Raw genomic sequence first — 15,641 nt, 5'->3', positions numbered from 1 at the left:
CTCCCTGGCCTCCACCCGCTAGGTGACAGGACGTCCAGTCATGACAAGAACGCCTCGACGTGTCCCCTGGCGAGCAGCAGGAGGAAACCCAGACCAGAGGTCTGCGCTGGGATGGGCCACATGGGCCCCCCGGAGATGGGGGACGTGCTTGCAGGCGGCCCTGACCACTTCAGACAGCGGCTCAGGGCCCAGTCCTGGGACCATACTGTCCCCCCGTGAGTCAGCCCACGTCTGGCCAGTTCACCCTCCCCAGTTATTTGCAGATAGTGAGGTCAAGTTGGCATTCCTTAACTCTTCTGGCGCAAAATGCTGTTTGCTCTGGGTGAATGGTGGCCCCAAGGCGCCCTGAGCCCGGGGGAGTGACGTGAGCATCCGGTCCGCGGTCCAGTGGCCTCCTATCCAGACCTGGCGACCTGGGAGGCCTGGTGGACACCTGTGAGGCCTCCTCTGGGCTTCAGAGGCCTGCGAACTGCCCACACTCTCCACGCCAGCTGGAAATAGTATGTGAACCTTGGTCCCAGCCCTGTGGGGGCTGGGGCCTCTTCTCAAAGCCTGGGGGTCCCCGAGATGTCCTCCCCCCGCCCTCCCCAAGCATTCACTGAGCTAGGAGCTCAGGAGCCAGGAGGAGGCCTGGGTCACGTGGCCAGTCCACCACTATGCACTAGGTCAGCTCACTGCAGCCCTTACAAAGTGCCTGCTGTGTACCAGGCTGCAGGGGGAGGGGTGGGGGACCCATGAGTCCGTGGAACCTGTAGTTTCTGGGAGGGGGTGGAGTGGAGGGGCTTGAACTGCTGCCTCCTCGCACCAGCGCTTTGCCCGCTGGATGGGGGAGGAAGGCAAGGTCCCTGCCCCGGGAGCCCACAGGTTGCTCTGAAATGGGGTCCCATACCTCAGGGGTGGAGAGATAGAGCGGCAGGTGGGGCACCTGAAGGCCGGCGGCCCAGTCTGCACCTCCGCTGTGGCTCAGCCCAGGACGTGCCCCATCTCTGTCAGCACCAAGGCCCAGAGACATCGACAGTCTGTCCCCCCAGACCGTAGGCCTAGAGGGGCCCAAGCGAGGCTCTGATGCCACCAGGGCCTCGGGGTATCGAGGGGCAGTTTCAGGGGGGGAACGGGGTCTTCCCTGATAGCTCTGTGGGTAAAGAACCCGCCTGCAATGTGGGAGACACAGGAGACACAGGTTCAATCCCCAGGTCGGGAAAATCCCCTGGAGAAGGAAATAGCAACCCACTCCAGTCTTCTTGGAGAATCCTACAGACAGAGGAGCCTGGCGGGCTGCAGTCCATGGGGTCACAGAGAGTCGGACGCAACTGAGTACACACCTTCCTAGAAGCAAGAGTGATTGTATTAAGTTCCAGTGAGAATCGACAGAGGAAGCTGTGGGGGCAGGGGGTGGGGGGAGGTGGATGCTGGGGCGGCCGGGGCTGCGGGCTGTTTTATGGAGTCCCGGGTTTCAGGTGGAAGGTCTGTTCGTGGGTTGACAGGTCGGACAGTGGAAGGAAGAGGGCGTGACGGGGAGGCAGCCCTTGTGTGCGGAGCAGGAGAGGGGGGAGGCAAAGCGGGGGGCCCGGTGTGGACGAGATGCATGACCCCCAGCACACACAGGGTCTGGGCTGAGCGAGGAGGGCCCGCGGCCCTCCAAGGCCTATCTTTCCAGCGGCGAAGCCCCCGGGAGGAGGGGGTGGGCTCCCCTCAGTCACGCTGCAGGCCCAGAGGTCTCCAACCCCCACGGTCACCTTGGGGTCCCCCCCTGGGATGGCAGTGAAGGCCCCGTCTCCCGGCGGTCTGGCTGCCCCATGCCTGTCATGAAAACAAACCCTGGCCTTGAGGAGCTTCTGAGACAAAGCTGTCCAGTGTCAATCCACCGCCCCCTTCTGGAAGCCTGGTCTGTTAGGCCCACGGCCACTCACCTGGGGCCTCCCTGCCTCCCAGCTGGTCTCCCTGCCTCTGGCGGCCCCTCCACCCTCTGCCAGACCTCCCTGGGGCTTCTAGCTCTTTTCGGCTCAGTCCGTGGTCCTGGGACCTGGGCCCATCTCCGGGGCCTTGCCCCCATCTCCCCCACCGCCCTCTAATCCCCGAAGTTCCTGCCCTCAGGACTGCAGGACATGCCAGATGACTAGACCACCTCCAGTTTTGTGCCTGGAGTCCCCTCCCCCTGCCCTCCCCCAGGCTGACCTAAGACCCTCTGCGAGCATTCCCCACCCCGCCCAGACGGGTGGCTCTGGGTGGTCCAGGAACCATCACACATGGTGCTTCCCTGCTCCGGACTGTGAGCCCTGGAGGACAGCCGTCTCCCAGTCTGGGCTGGTGGGGTGCGCCCCTGGCCTGCACACAGTGGGGCCACGTGGAGCTGCAGAGGCCCTGCTGGACCCGGGTGTGGTGGGCAGGCCCCGTATTGTGAGGATTCTGCAGCTGGGGGCTCCCCTGGGGCTGGGCAGCTCCTGATCCTGCTGAGGAGGCCCAGTAAGCCCCGGGACACAGCCTGTGTGCTAAGGCCGGCGGGTGGTCCCTGGACAGGCATGTTTGCTGAAGAGGTCACAGTCGGGGCCCTGGGTGACCACGGCTGCAGGCCAGGCTCCCACCTCCCCCGACCCTGAGCCTGTCCCCCTGGAAGCCAGGCAGCCGTATCTCTGGGCCCTGCAGGTGGCAGGGGTCGGCTGTTCCCCCATGAACCCAATCCCAGCTCCGGGGGGCGGTGGGGGGGGTGCCCGTGTGGGGCGTGTGTCCCGCACACTGGGCTGGCCTCTGAGCACACAGGGCTCTGTCATCCCTGGAATGCCTTTGATCAGGAGCTGCTGCAGGGGGGACGCAAGCAGGCCCCTGGCCTCTAATCCGTTCCCACAGTCCCCCTGCCCGCCAGCCCCTGCCCTGAGCCACACCGGGGCCCAGGAGACAATAGCTGCTGCCGGTGGGCGGGCTGCTCAGCGACGGGGGCTGGAGGCCCACATCCGGGGGCATTGTCACGGCCAGCCCAGGGCACACAGGGGGACACAGGAGCTCTTGCTGGAGGGCTGCCGCCGGCCTGGGCAGCTCAGCTTGTCCTTATGAGCTGCAGCTAACGGCAGCCGAGCTGGCCTCCCCAGGGTGGTCCTCCAGAGCAAGACCCGTCTAGCTGGAAGGTCAGCCCACATCCTGGAGCTCGCCAGGCGGTGGTCCTCCCAGTCCCATCGCGGGAGGACAGTAGCTCATCAGTCACGCCGCGGGGACAAGATATCGTGTTATGGGCCAAACACCTCATTTCTCCCTGAATCTTGAAAGAGCCCCCAGGGGTTGCTGACAGGCAGGGGACATGCTGAGGTTGGGCCCCGTGGAGCCCACGTTCGCTCTGAGAGGGACAGTTACCCCATCTTCCAGGTCGAGAGTTGGCAGGCTTTCCACAAAGGGCCAGGCCAGGCAGTGGGCGTCTGGAGCTTCACAGGCTCTGTTCCCCACGCAGCTCCTCGAACCGGCTGCGTGGAGCCCCGGGCACAGCCGGCCTGGATCCGGGTGAGGGCGGGAGTGAGCCGATTTCTGCTGCAGGTGCGGCAACAGGCCCAGAGAGGTGAAGTCATTGAGCCAGGGTCACACAGCGGGGAAGTGACGGAGCCAGGCCAGTGGTCGGGTTTGTGTCTCTGGGGCCTGCACTGCACCCCAGTCAGCCTGGCTGCCCTGCTGAGAAGGGCACAAGGTCTTCAAAAAGGTGCTTGAAGAAAATGCACACAGCCTTCATTTCAGTATTTTCACCCTGCGCCAGTCCTAAAGGAAATCAACCCTGAATATTCATGGGAAGGACTGATGCTGAGGCTGAAGCTCCAATACTTTGGCCACCTGATGGGAAGAGCAGACTCATTGAAAAAGACCCTGATGCTGGGAAAGGTTGAAGGCAGGAGAAGGGGACGACAGGGGATGAGATGGCTGGATGGCATCACCGACTCAATGGAGAGGAGTCTGGGCAAACTCCGGGAAGTGATGAAAAATAGGAAAGCCTGGCGTGCTACAATCCATGGGGTCACAAAGAGTCGGACACGACTGAGTGACTGAACAACAACCACCCTACACTTAGTCCGTCCACTCGGGGCCCTGATGAGCCTGGAGGCCCAGGGGTCGAGGTCAGGTCCACCCACATCCAAGGCGTCTAGTCAGCGGTCCCTGTGGTCAGGGCAGCATCTTGGTCAGTGGACCTGGAGAACGGAGGCCAGGCATACTAGCAGTGGCATCTGATGTGGTCAGTGGTTGTCTGAAGAACACACTCTCTCGCACGTGAGCACGTGCAGAGGGGAAGATCCAGGAGTTGGATCTCAGCTCTGCAACTTTCAGGCTGTGCGGCTTTTCCCAGGCCTGGACTTTCTTACCCAGAAGGTGGGGATTGTCATGGGATTTCCCTGGTGGTCCAGTGGTTAAGAATCTTCCTTCCAATGCAGGACACACAGGTTTGATCCCTCATCAGGGAACTAAGATCCCACATGCCTTGGAGCAACTAAACTCGCGTGCTGCAACTGCTGAACCCTCAACACACAACTATTAATAGAAGCCCATACATAGCAACGAAGATCCAACAAAACTAAAATTTAAAAAAAAGAAACAGGCAACAGTCCTGTCTGTAAGAATGGAGGCTCCAGGAATGCATGCTAACGTCTGTGACATGCCCAGCAGGGAAGCGAGATGGGCTCTGTTCAGGGCCCGCCTCCAGGGCTGATGGGAGGACCAATGACTCGAGGTCCATGAGGCCCTGAGCACACACCTGCTGCACAGGCATCACTCAGTAAACGTCCCCGTCCCGCCAGGGCCATCGCTGCCATCCCATGCAGTGTCCAGCTGAGCAAGGAGGCCCCACCGGTCCCCGAGCGTGGTCCAGGCCATCCTTATTGCCCTCCCCTGGCAGTTCCTGGTCTCCATGCCTCTCTCCTACTGTCGCCAGCCCCCAGATTTCGCTTGGTGGGAAGCACCATTGTCAGCTCCGTGGCTTTGCGGGGACTGACCCCCTCCCCAGCTCCGGGACAGATGCTGAGGGGCTCAGAGCCAACAGCACATCTGCCCCCTGGGAAGAGTGGCAGGTTCAAGGGTAGATGTGAAATTTAACAGCCAGCAAGACTTGGGGAGAGATTTTTCTGGAGCTTCTGGCAAAGAGAGTCCTCCACCCTGATCCTTAGGACGCGGCAGGGCTGGCATGACCCTTCCACCGCCTCGCGAGGGGCACCCAGGGAGCTTCAGCCACGGAGTGGAGCCTGAGTGCAAGCTTGGTCAGGCAGGAGAGCAGGAGGGGGACCAGGCCTCCAGGAAAGCTGCTGGATCGAGTCAGCCCCCTTGTTCCAGGAGCCCAGGACTGTTCCTTACTGTTGGAGTTCGTCTGACGGGGTCTTCCCAGCATTTTCAGAGCTTAACTGTTCCACGTTCTGCATGTTTTCGACCTATTTCCAAAGAAGGCCCCGTTCCCAGGTGCCAGGGGCTGGGATGTTGTCGTGTCTTTTAGGGGACATGGCTCAACCCAACAGGTGTGTCTGAGCTCTCAGAGCTAGGGAGCACATTCACAGAGCACCCCATGATCTCAGGGGGTCATGTCCACTGAGAAAAATGGAAGCTCAGTAAATCCTGGCTGAAAGGGTGGAGACACCTACCACGAAGTCTTCCATTTCGTGGTTGTTTACTGGAGCGTGGGGTTCCCCGCTCCATCCCACTCTTTAATCGGCAGAGACAGGATCACGTTCAGGTTTCACTACAACCCCGGCGACCCACAGCCCAGCCGATCTGTTAATGGGGCACCAAGAAGATGGGGATGAAGCGCTGGCTCCACGGGGCCCCCCAGGGACAGACCAACTAGGGCCTGGACATCAGGTGAGGAGTCTTAGTCACCATCAGAGCTGCAGGCAAGAAGCGACTATCCTTCTTGGAACAGTGAAGTCCCCACTGAGCCCCTTAGTCCTGGGCACAGACAGGACCGTCACCTGGGGTCCTGGCCCAGCATCTGCACGACGCTCACCTCCTGTGGGAACTGAACACAGCGCTCGCTTTTCTCTGCTTGATCAGACTCACTTGGGGACTCGTTTCCTGGGCTGCAGACCAGTTCCTCACTTCACCCACTAAGGACTGGAATAACTGTGGAGTTGGGACCACCTTGCCAGTTAACTTGCAGCTTTTGATCTCTCCAAACTAGTGTTCTCAGGTAGGGTGGAAGAGACATTCTCTGGGGTGCTGAGCGCAAACGAAAGCTCCCAAAGTGAGTCGTGCCAAGGTCACCTCCTCCAGGAAGCCTTCCTGCCCTCCTTCCCACTCCCTTGTTCCCCAGGCAGAGCTGAACATAGCCCCCCACACACACACTTCCAGGCTCCCCACCCATACTTCAGTGAGCCTTGCTCACAGGGTTGGGGGCAGCTGCTGGTCCATTTGGTTCCCGCCTCTACTACCGCAGCCAGCACGGGTCCCGTCCCATAAATCTGTCCGCCTCCACCCCAATCAGCTAGATGCAAGACTGGTCACACAGACAGGCTGTGAGTTATCAGAAAAATGAGGCTCTGTACTGGCTAAGAATAATTCATGCAAACCGCTTGACCCCCACTGTGCTTGGTGAGGCCTGAGGGAGGCCACTTACTGCAGCCGTTGGGTTCGTCACTCAGCCCAACTGGGTGCCCCGTGCCTCTATCTGCAGGGGGGTGGGGGGGTTGGGGGGGACAGTGGCCCCACCTCGCAGGCTTTGGGGACGCTTCAGGGACCTGAGGAAGGTCAAGGCAGCCCCGGGCAGCCACTCAGCAAGTTAAGACTTCTTATCCGTCCTCCAAATCACTCCATTCTCTCCTCACCACTGGGGGGAGAAACACAACGGGCTGAAGGTGAAATAACTAAGCGTGGAGGGCGTGGTCCGGCCTGGGCCGGGGGAGTAAAACTCTTCGGCCACCACGGTGCCTGAGAGCGTACTCCCAAAGGGTCAGCTCAGCCAGAACGTGGATTAGTCTGCTTATTCCCAATTACTAACATTCAAGAGAGGCCTCAGGATGGACCAGCCCTGCCCACACCTGGGTCTCAGATTCCAGCCTCGACTGGGAGACAGCAGATACCTGCTGTTTAAGGCCCCCGGTGTGGGGCATTTGCTGTGGCAGTCCTGGCTGACTGATACCGTGGCACAGAATATGCTGGGGGGTTTCCAATGGGGGAAGAGTGAGCAGGCCTTGGGAAACCTGAGCCCCCCAGAGAGGGGGTGAACCCTTGGTGAAATCCAAAGGTCAGGTGGACAGGAAGAGATGGGACGGGGTGTGGGAGGTGAGTGAAGCATGGAAACCCGACTGAAGTGGCATGGAGATTCCCCAGGCAAGAAAGACAGGAGCGGGGTGCCATTTCCTACTCCAGGGGAACCTTCCCGACCCAGGAATCAAACCCACGTCTCTTGCGTCTCCTGTATTACCAGACAGATTCTTTATACTATTAGCGCCACCTGGGAAGCCCGGAACCAGGGCATGCACCAGGCTCCTACAACTCGAAGTCGGCCAGTGGGGCGCCTCGGGGGCTGGTTGGCACAGTCGTTCGGTGATGACATCAGGGGGTCCCCCTGGCTCGGCCCTGCCAGGCGCAGGGGTGGCTCCATCAGTAGCTGCCTGTCAAAATTCCGGTATCACATCCCCACGGGACAACTTCCAAAAGAGATCCCGTCTCCTCAAGAGTGAGGTGATCTTTCCCCGAAGCCCCCCAGCGTCCTCCACCATTTCATCTGCCAGGAGAGCAAGCCCTCCAGACCCCGTGGCTGGAGGCGGCATCGTGGGGTCGGAGTGTGAGGATGGAGCGGGGGCTCTGCGCTCCCATCCAGGACGCCTCTCCGGTGACCAAGGGTTGCTGGCCATGGGGTCTCGTCCTCCAAGAAGGAGCCGGGCGGGCACAGGGCAAGCCCAGGGTCCAGGGGCCCTGAACACGAGCGACGAGGCAGCTGAGCCCCTCAGGATGGAGGAGAGGAAGGGGCTGCTGCGGGCCTGGCTGACACCGGAGACGAGAGAGACCAAGACGGGGCAAGAGGGAAAGGGGGGTGGGGGGAGGCGCGCGAGGGGCTGGGGGCAGGGGGCAGCAAGACCGCCCCTCCTGAGCAGCGTGGGGACCGCCCTCCCACAAAAGCCGCCTCCACATGTGTTAGTTAAAGCTGAAAACGAGCGCAAGAGGGGGCTGCCCCGTGCGACCTGGTCCCTCAACCCCAACTACCGCAGAGGAGGGAGTGAATTCACTAAAAGTCACATCAAAAAGGTCCCAGACAGCCTTTGGCTTTAAAATATGCTGTTTATTTATTTTTTCTCCAATTATAAAAATAATACATTATCCAAGCAGCTAGCTTAGGAAACACAAAATTCTGCCCAGGAAAACCACGAGAGCCCTCCACCCTGCTGGACGGAGATGAGCTGGTGGCCTCTGTGATGACGGCACGGCTGAGGCCTGGCCCTGGCCCGCCCAGAGCTGAGAAGGGGCTGAAGGCCAGGAACACACGGCGAGACGCGCGGGACAGTGAGCCGGACGGAGCCGTGTCGTGTCCGCCAGCCTCGAGAAGCCGAGCCTCCCTCCTCGGCGTCCGGTGAGCCGAGCGTCCAGGCCCCGCAGGGACCCTCAGCAGCTGCCAGGGGAGCAGAGCACACCGACGCTCTGGGAGGACTGTAAAAGCTGGAGCAGACTCGCAGCGACCCCAAGGTGTCTGCACGCGGAGTGGTGGCCTTCAGATCTCCCCCCGGGACCGTTTTTAACGACAGGGTACCTCCCTGGTGGGGGACGCGGGACGAGCACGTCCCGGCTCCCTGGGGAGAGGGCCGGCCTCTCCTCCTCTCAGCCGGATGCCCACGTCCACCGCACAGGAGGCGACGAGCATAGTGAGGAGTGCGGGCAGGCACCCCGGGCCTGTGGTTGGAGCGTGCGTCCCGGGCTGGGCACCAGGAGACGGGGTGAGCGCCAGGGCCGGAGTCCCGGCTCTGCCGCCCGCAGCCCTTGGACCGGGCGGTCTCTCAGGCCTCGGGTTCCTCTATAAACCATGAGTAACGCCCGCCTCGTGGGCTCCCGAAGGGACTAAATAGAACACCAGGAGCAGGTCACAAAGCACCGGCGCATCCCAAGGGTCAGCACATGCCACGGTACCCGCCACTCCTGCCGGCCAGCCCTGTCCCCCTCATCTTTAAAAAAACGGCCCCTCTGAGCACGGCCAAAGAGTATCAGGGGTGCTTCTTTCATCCAGAGCCAGGTCTAGATCCAGCCAGGACGGCCAAGCGGCGGGGACCCACGAGCCGGCGGCCTGGACCCTGCAAAGGAGACGAGCAGGGCTCTGCAAGGGCCGTCCAGACTGCGGGGCAGACAGGACCCGACCAAGGACAGGCTTGTGCCGAGGGGCCCCCCGGGTGGGGGGACGGGGGCCACACGGGGGGACCTTGGGGAAGGGGGCCCTTTCACTGGCCAAACTGGAACCGATCCTGCAAAACAATGAATCCTCCTCATTGTCTTGCCTTTAATCACGTTTTTCAACACTTAACACATGAACATCTGCTCCTTGATGTCCTGTCTTTGTTCATCTGTCATCCTCAGAATGAAAGTCCAGAACCTTCCATGCTGATTTTAAAGTCAGGCTGAACGTTCAGTAATGAACAAAGCTGGAAACACAAGAGGAAAAGGGTGGCTTTTTAAATGACTGCGGACCTCTCTCTAGGCCACCACCCTCCACGGGGTCCTCACATCGAGGTACACGAGGACGTGCTTTATGGACCACTGACATGGCCTGGGTGGCCCAAACCATCAGCAAAGGGATCCCCAGGACCACCTGGCCACGTCTAAGACAGGCACCCCAATCAAAAAGAAACACTCGGGACACAAACCTGCTTAAATTTCCCTCTAATTCTGTCTAAGTCTTCGTGAAGTTTATCGTAAGTAGGGTCATCGTAAGGGAACTTCTGAATCATCCCAATCAACGCCTCTAGGACCTTCATCTTTTTGCTGTAAAACACAGAAATAAAGGCCTTCAGTGCCCGCGCACGGCAGGCCTGGCCTACGCAACGATGGTGCTGTGCGCGCTCCTTAAGGCAGTGGCGCTGAGCACGCCGGGGCTCAGGAGCTGGCGGCTAACTCAGTCATCACACTCAACAACCTTCCCTCGCCTGGCAACGTGCATCCGCCCACACCTGCGCCCGACATCAAGGGAGAACCGCCCTCACTGGACGGCTGCGGCCTGGTCCAGTGGCCAAGGCCACGCGACAAGCACCCAGACCACCGGTCCCCAGGCCTGGCCCCAGAGCAGGCAGAACCAGAAGGAAAGAGCGCTGGGCATGGCTACGCCTGTTCCCATCTGAGGGGTTTCTAGGATCTAGAATCTTCACACTCAGGGCCTCAGGGAGTTTAACAGCAGGTAAACACCAAGCCTGCTCCGTCCACACTGTCTGGTGCCTGAGTTCAGCCCCCTCCCCCAGGAAGACGAGGGGCTCAGCCTGGAGCAGGACCGCCCCGAGGCACTCAGGGACTTCACGGCTCTGGGCCTCGGTGTCCTCATCTGTAAAACGGGGCCCTGACAGCACCTCCCAGGCTCAGGAGGATCAGTAATCCAGAGAAAGCCCAGGACCTGCCGCAGAACAGCGCTCAGTAACCGTCCGTCTCCACCACACCCTGGAAGCCAGGGCTCCCACTGGGGAGGGCAGGCGCCCTCCTGGGTCACGGGCAAGCAATCCTGCTGGGCCCCAGCCCGCCTTCGACCGCTGGGCGTCAGGACATACTAGGTATCTGTTCCCAGGGAATCTCAAAGGACTCGTCCTTGGGATGAAGCAACAGCCATTCAAAGCGACCAGGACCAGCTCACGTTTGCTGTTCTTAAAGCAGTTAACGAGAATTATGACGGCCGCCTCTCGGGGAAAACAAAACCGCGAAGCATCAAAGCGGGTGAAAGAAGCACCAAGGCATCGGTTTCCAGCAGACGGAAGGCAGATGCCCACATGTGGGGACGGCTGTACGTGCCCGGATGCAGGGACCACTGCCCACTCTCAAGTCCGCAAGCGGCCCCGCCTGACTGCCCGGTCACCGCAGCTGCACCAGACACACCCATCCTGCAGGCGGAGACAGGCTCCCACACACCTTCTCCGGGGTGCAAAGTCCCCGGGTTCACTGAGTGAGGACACATCCTTACTTGGAACATAAAGCAGAAGATCCTCTGTCCGCCATCTACTGTTTTTATTTTTAAACTGTAGAAACTTAGAAAATCCAAAATTCACTCCTCTAAGATAAAAGGGTTCAGGCTGCGGTTCAGAGACCACCAGGCTCTGCTGGTGGGGTGGGGGCAGCGGGGCTCCCACCAGCTGACACAACCCACGAGACCCTCCCTCTGATGGAGCCTGGGGGCACGGCTTTAGGACAGGGGGTGGGGGGGGGCCCTTCCCTGGGGCGTGAGTTCGCAGCCCCCAGGTACAGGAACCTTCACACCCTCCGTGTGCTGCAGACACCAGCGCAGGGACAAGGGGAGGCTGCTAGAGAATTCCAAGACTGGGCGCACCACCCCCACCTGCGTGGACCGGGAGCGCAGAGGCGCCTTCAGCCCTGACTGCCCCCAAGTGCTGCCACGTGCTGCCAACCACCGTCCCCACCAGGTCACCGGCCACCCCGCCGCCCTCGGAGCCATTAGAGGACCCCTCCTCGAGGTGGCCCTGCACAATGGGCGAGTCTGCTTAGCTCCCACTTGCTCAGTGAAGGGACAGGTCAGAGAGCAGCCACCCCAGAATCACCCAGACCCTGACTCGAGCATCCCTGCTCTGACACGTGAATATGGTGGTGGCACACATTCTAGAAATTCAAAACATTCCAAATGACAAGTCACGTGGACAGGGGAATGCCGCTTCTGCGCTCTGTCACTCACGCTCCTGGAGCCCCTCCCTAGCCAGGCAAAGCCACCGGGCATCCGAATGACACAGAGTAGCTGCCAAAGCCCCGCATTGGCTCCCCTGAGCAGCAGGACAGCCTTGCATGGAAGGGGGAAGAGTGAAGACCGGGGGTGGGGACAGGGTCTGGGGCTTTGGGAAGCGGCACCCGTTAGAGCAGGTTCAGAAGGCTACAAACGCTACAAAGGACAGCTAACGGCTCCTTAGTGCTTCCAGGTACCTGACACGGGCAAAACATATGGACTGGGTCATCTCGGTAGACCTTCCGGCTACATTAAAAGTCCTGGTGATGATGCAGTCACCATTTCTGAGCCTGGATCACACCCAGACTACCATGCTCTGTTTATCAGAAGCTCAGGGGAAATAAGAAGATAAAATCATTTTCAACCTGCCTTCACTGGCAGGGCCACTGAAAGTCACTGAGTGCTTGCCTCCAGGGAAAACGTGGAGATCAGAGGACTCTTGAGAATAACAGTAGGTGTTCATGCAACACCCAAAACGGGCCCAGCACCTTCTAGGTACTATTTCCTGTAAACCTTGTAAAAATTTCATGAGGTTATTTCAGCCCGATTATTTTCTCCGTTTTACAGACGAGGAGACTAAGACTAACCACCCGCGTCAGGGTGCACCACGGAACCGCGACTCCGGTCCAGACGCCAAAGAAGAAAGGCGGTTTGGCTTTACCTGTCTCTCTCAGTGGCGCAACCATGCAGAAGACCTCTCCAGGCAAACGCAAAGCCTTGGTAGCACCCGATCTGTAAATTGACGAGACATTTAAGAGTGCAATGAATAACCGAGCGCTGTATTTGATCTAATTATCAAGCTCTCAAAACTAAGGTGAGGGAGGGTAGGAGGGGGCGCAAGCGTGCTTCTTCTCGTGCTGTCCTGGACCAGGAAATGGAAGTCAGAGGTCGGGTCATCAGTGGGACAGCCGGCCTCCAAGGAGGCCCACTGGGCCCCACCTCCCCGCTCCACTGGTACTCATGCCTGCGTGGTCTCCTGACTGTATCGGGTGGCCGTGACGAGCAGAACACAGAAGAGGCGGCATGTGACCTCTGGATTTAGGTGTTAACACGTAATGTCCCCTCTGCTCTGCCCACCTGGGCCACCCACACAGGGTCAGGAGGACACTAGGGCAGCCCTATGGAGAAGTCCACGTGCTGAAGAGAGCCGAGGGAGCGAGCCATCTGAGAAGCACCTCTTCTGGCCCCGGGCAAGCCTTCGAGTGGCTGACCCTTAACTCCAGCATCTAGGGACTCTTAAGCCAGAACCACCCGGCTCAGCTGCTCCTGGACCACGGACCCCCAGGACCTCTGTGAGACAAGTAACACTGGTTGTCTTAAGCCCACGTGCCTTGTACTGATTTGTTTAGAAGCCACAGATACCTAATACAGTTCCGATGGCCTCAGACTTGGCTGTTTATGGCCAGTTACCTGTAAGTGAGTGCCTATCCAGGACAAAAGGCAGGAGAAAAGGAAAATCAGGGATTTTACGAAACTCCTATGTAGATATAAACGGCACACTTTCACACAACACAGGGCGCTCGCTCTCTGCAGGAGGACTCGGCACCACGACACTCAACACCCACTGAGGTGACAAGGGACTTGTTTTTTCTCCAGCCCACCCGACTGCATCATCGCCACACAGCCACATGCTCTGCAGGCTCCATCCTAGGAATGTATCTCCATCAACATTCTATCTAGCCTACTGCCATTTTAAGAGGCCTGAAACTGTGGCTTGATCATACTGACCATCAAGGTAAACTGTCAACGATAAAAGAACAGGATTCCTTTCTAAGTGGCGGCGGGGGTTGGGGAGGGAGAAGGTCCCCACTCACTTCAGATCCGATTTTGGCTCCGTGGAGCGTGCCGTGCTGTCTCCCTTCGATCACACCCAAACTGCTTCCTTCTTCATAGCCTTCCCGGTACCCTTCCCCGTGAAACCTGCGACAGAGAAGCAGCAAGTCTGAGCAAATAAACCGGAGAAAGAGGATTCTTCCTGGAAAAACTCTTCTCCTCCACGTGACCCGGACCTAGACCCAGACCGCAAGACAAGACCTGGTATCACAGAAAAACAAGAGAACCTGAGCCAGAAAACTTAGGTCCAACGTCAGCTCCACCCCTCCTGAGGCCTCTGCTGTGGCCAAGTCGCTGTACTTCTTGAAGCCAAATTCAGCTCTTCTACAATGAGGGAGCCGGGCTAAATCAGGGATTCCCAAACCAGGCAGAATACTGGAAACACACAGGAAAATCCCAAAGATACAAATCCAGGAGCCTCGCCCTTCACATTCACTAAAGTTCAGGAATCTGCTTTTGGAAATCTCCCCAGTGACTTAGTCAGCAGCCCCAGTTCTGTGTGTCTGTAAGCTAGACTGTTTGGGCAAGTGCTTCAAAACGGACAGACAAACGAAACTCTGCTGTCTGCACCAGGCTTTCCATCACACCTCAGGAGCCAGGCAGGGAGGAGTGCCATCAGGTCAGCGCGAAGTGTACCATGACTGCGGGGACTGGGGTAGAATAAAGGCTCTGACTTAGAGGGGCCAGCAGTGGAACCAGCACAACTCCCGGGCCACTAAAGTGAAAGGGGCTGGCGGGAGGCCTCGGTGATGCCAAGTGTATCACTCCCACTTATACTGGCTCCCACCCTGGGAGTGACCTTGCCTCCTCATCTCAAAGAAGGGATCTAGTTCACAAGTAGGGATAAAATACATAACAGGCGTACAAGGCTTAGTTCAGCGTACAGCTTACAGCAACTTCCAAATGAACTGTCAGCGACTGATCGCTTACTGCTCCCTCTTTCTCAGGGACGTCTATCGATGTCTCAAGCAGGCCAGGCACTGGAAAACAGCCATCAAAGCAGCCAAGAGCTCCCCCTCGCCTTGTCACAGTCCCTAGGCGCTCCCCAGGGGCTCAGGAGGGAAAAGGATGACGCCTGACACCTTGATGAGCCTGTCCGTGAATGCGGCCGTCTGTCCCACCACTGACGAACAAGAAAGAGGTGGGCAGCGCCCAGATGGCAGAGGTCCGCCCCACCCGAGGACGGGGCGTCCCTGGAGGGAGGCAGTCACCAGGTCGAGCAAATGCATGGGGGCAGCCCCGGAAGAACAGCGGTGCCTGGCGCTCGCCCGAGAGGCCGACGAGTAAAGGGGAAGTAACAGCATCCAGGGCCCTCCCGCGCCAGCGGCCTCCGGGGCCCCAGTGCGCTCCCCCCAGGGCCGCAGCCCAAGGCTGAGAGCCGACACACTAGGGCCAGGGGTCCCGACCCACTCACCTCTCATCTGCCATCACGACAGCGTCGAACATGTCTTGATCACCGGCCATGGTGGACGCCGACCCGCCTCCGCCCGTCGGGCTCCGCCACCCCGCGATGGAGCCGCGGACACGCGAGGCCACAGCACGCGGAAACCTCGGCCGCTCACGACGCCGAGCTCACTTCCGGGGGCGGCCGCGCGGGGCAGGCCGGGTAACGACGGCGCGCCGGAGGGCTCAGCACGCGCCGGCGCGGGCCCAGAGCGCGTGCGCGGCGGCGGCGGCGGCGGCGCTGGGCGGAGCTAGGCTGGGACGCGGCCCCGCCCCGAGGCCCCTTGCCCCGCCCCCCGGCTCTGACCCTAAAGCTGTTCGGTCGGTACCCACCTGGAGCATCCACCTGGCTACGCGGGGCTGACCCAAGATCTCACTTTCCCAAAACCAGGCAGAGGCCACTGAACTGCCGAAAGCGGCTCAGAAAGGACCAGGAAAAGAAACTGGAAAATCTACCGAAGAACCAACGCCTCCCGGAGCTCTGGCTAAGAGGCTCTGGGCCCGT

At 59.8% G+C, this 15,641-nt stretch overlaps 1 protein-coding gene across 4 annotated transcripts; it reads right to left on the bottom strand.

The window, feature by feature from the left end:
• Positions 1-8,209: 8,209 nt before the first annotated feature.
• Positions 8,210-15,267, bottom strand: LTO1 (LTO1 maturation factor of ABCE1). Of its 4 annotated transcripts, none has more exons than XR_014067929.1 (6): positions 15,108-15,267; positions 13,675-13,780; positions 12,522-12,592; positions 9,794-9,915; positions 9,432-9,575; positions 8,210-9,230 (listed from the first exon to the last, which is right to left on the bottom strand). XR_014067929.1 is itself a non-coding variant. In XM_081537953.1 (5 exons), the coding sequence occupies exons 1-5, from the start codon at positions 15,155-15,157 to the stop codon at positions 9,547-9,549; spliced, it is 378 nt and encodes a 125-aa protein (XP_081394079.1). In that variant the 5' UTR covers positions 15,158-15,267; the 3' UTR covers positions 8,210-9,546. The 4 variants fall into 4 exon arrangements, 2 of the variants coding, with proteins under 2 accessions (XP_081394079.1, XP_081394078.1); XR_014067928.1 differs by having other exon boundaries at positions 9,798-9,915; XM_081537953.1 differs by having other exon boundaries at positions 8,210-9,575.
• Between the last annotated feature and the right edge of the window lie 374 nt (positions 15,268-15,641).

This window comes from Giraffa tippelskirchi, chromosome 10 (genome assembly GCF_054371585.1).
Source record: "Giraffa tippelskirchi isolate mGirTip1 chromosome 10, T2T-mGirTip1v1.2.pri, whole genome shotgun sequence".
NCBI classification, from domain to species: Eukaryota; Metazoa; Chordata; class Mammalia; order Artiodactyla; family Giraffidae; genus Giraffa; species Giraffa tippelskirchi.
The sequence above is the reverse complement of the archived record's forward strand: the minus strand, read 5'-3'. Positions and strand labels throughout refer to the sequence as shown.

What these genes read in the sequence shown, in the direction of transcription:
- LTO1 (XM_081537952.1), bottom strand. Translation starts at nt 15,157, where the DNA reads ATGGCCGGTGATCAAGACATGTTCGACGCTGTCGTGATGGCAGATGAG. An exon ending in GTCGTGATGGCAGATGAGAG is followed by an intron (nt 13,781 to 15,107) that starts GTGAGTGGGTCG and finishes TCTCTGTCGCAG; the next exon opens with GTTTCACGGGGAAGGGTACC. An exon ending in TTAGAGGGAAATTTAAGCAG is followed by an intron (nt 9,576 to 9,797) that starts GTTTGTGTCCCG and finishes TTGTGTTTCCAG; the next exon opens with CTTTGTTCATTACTGAACGT.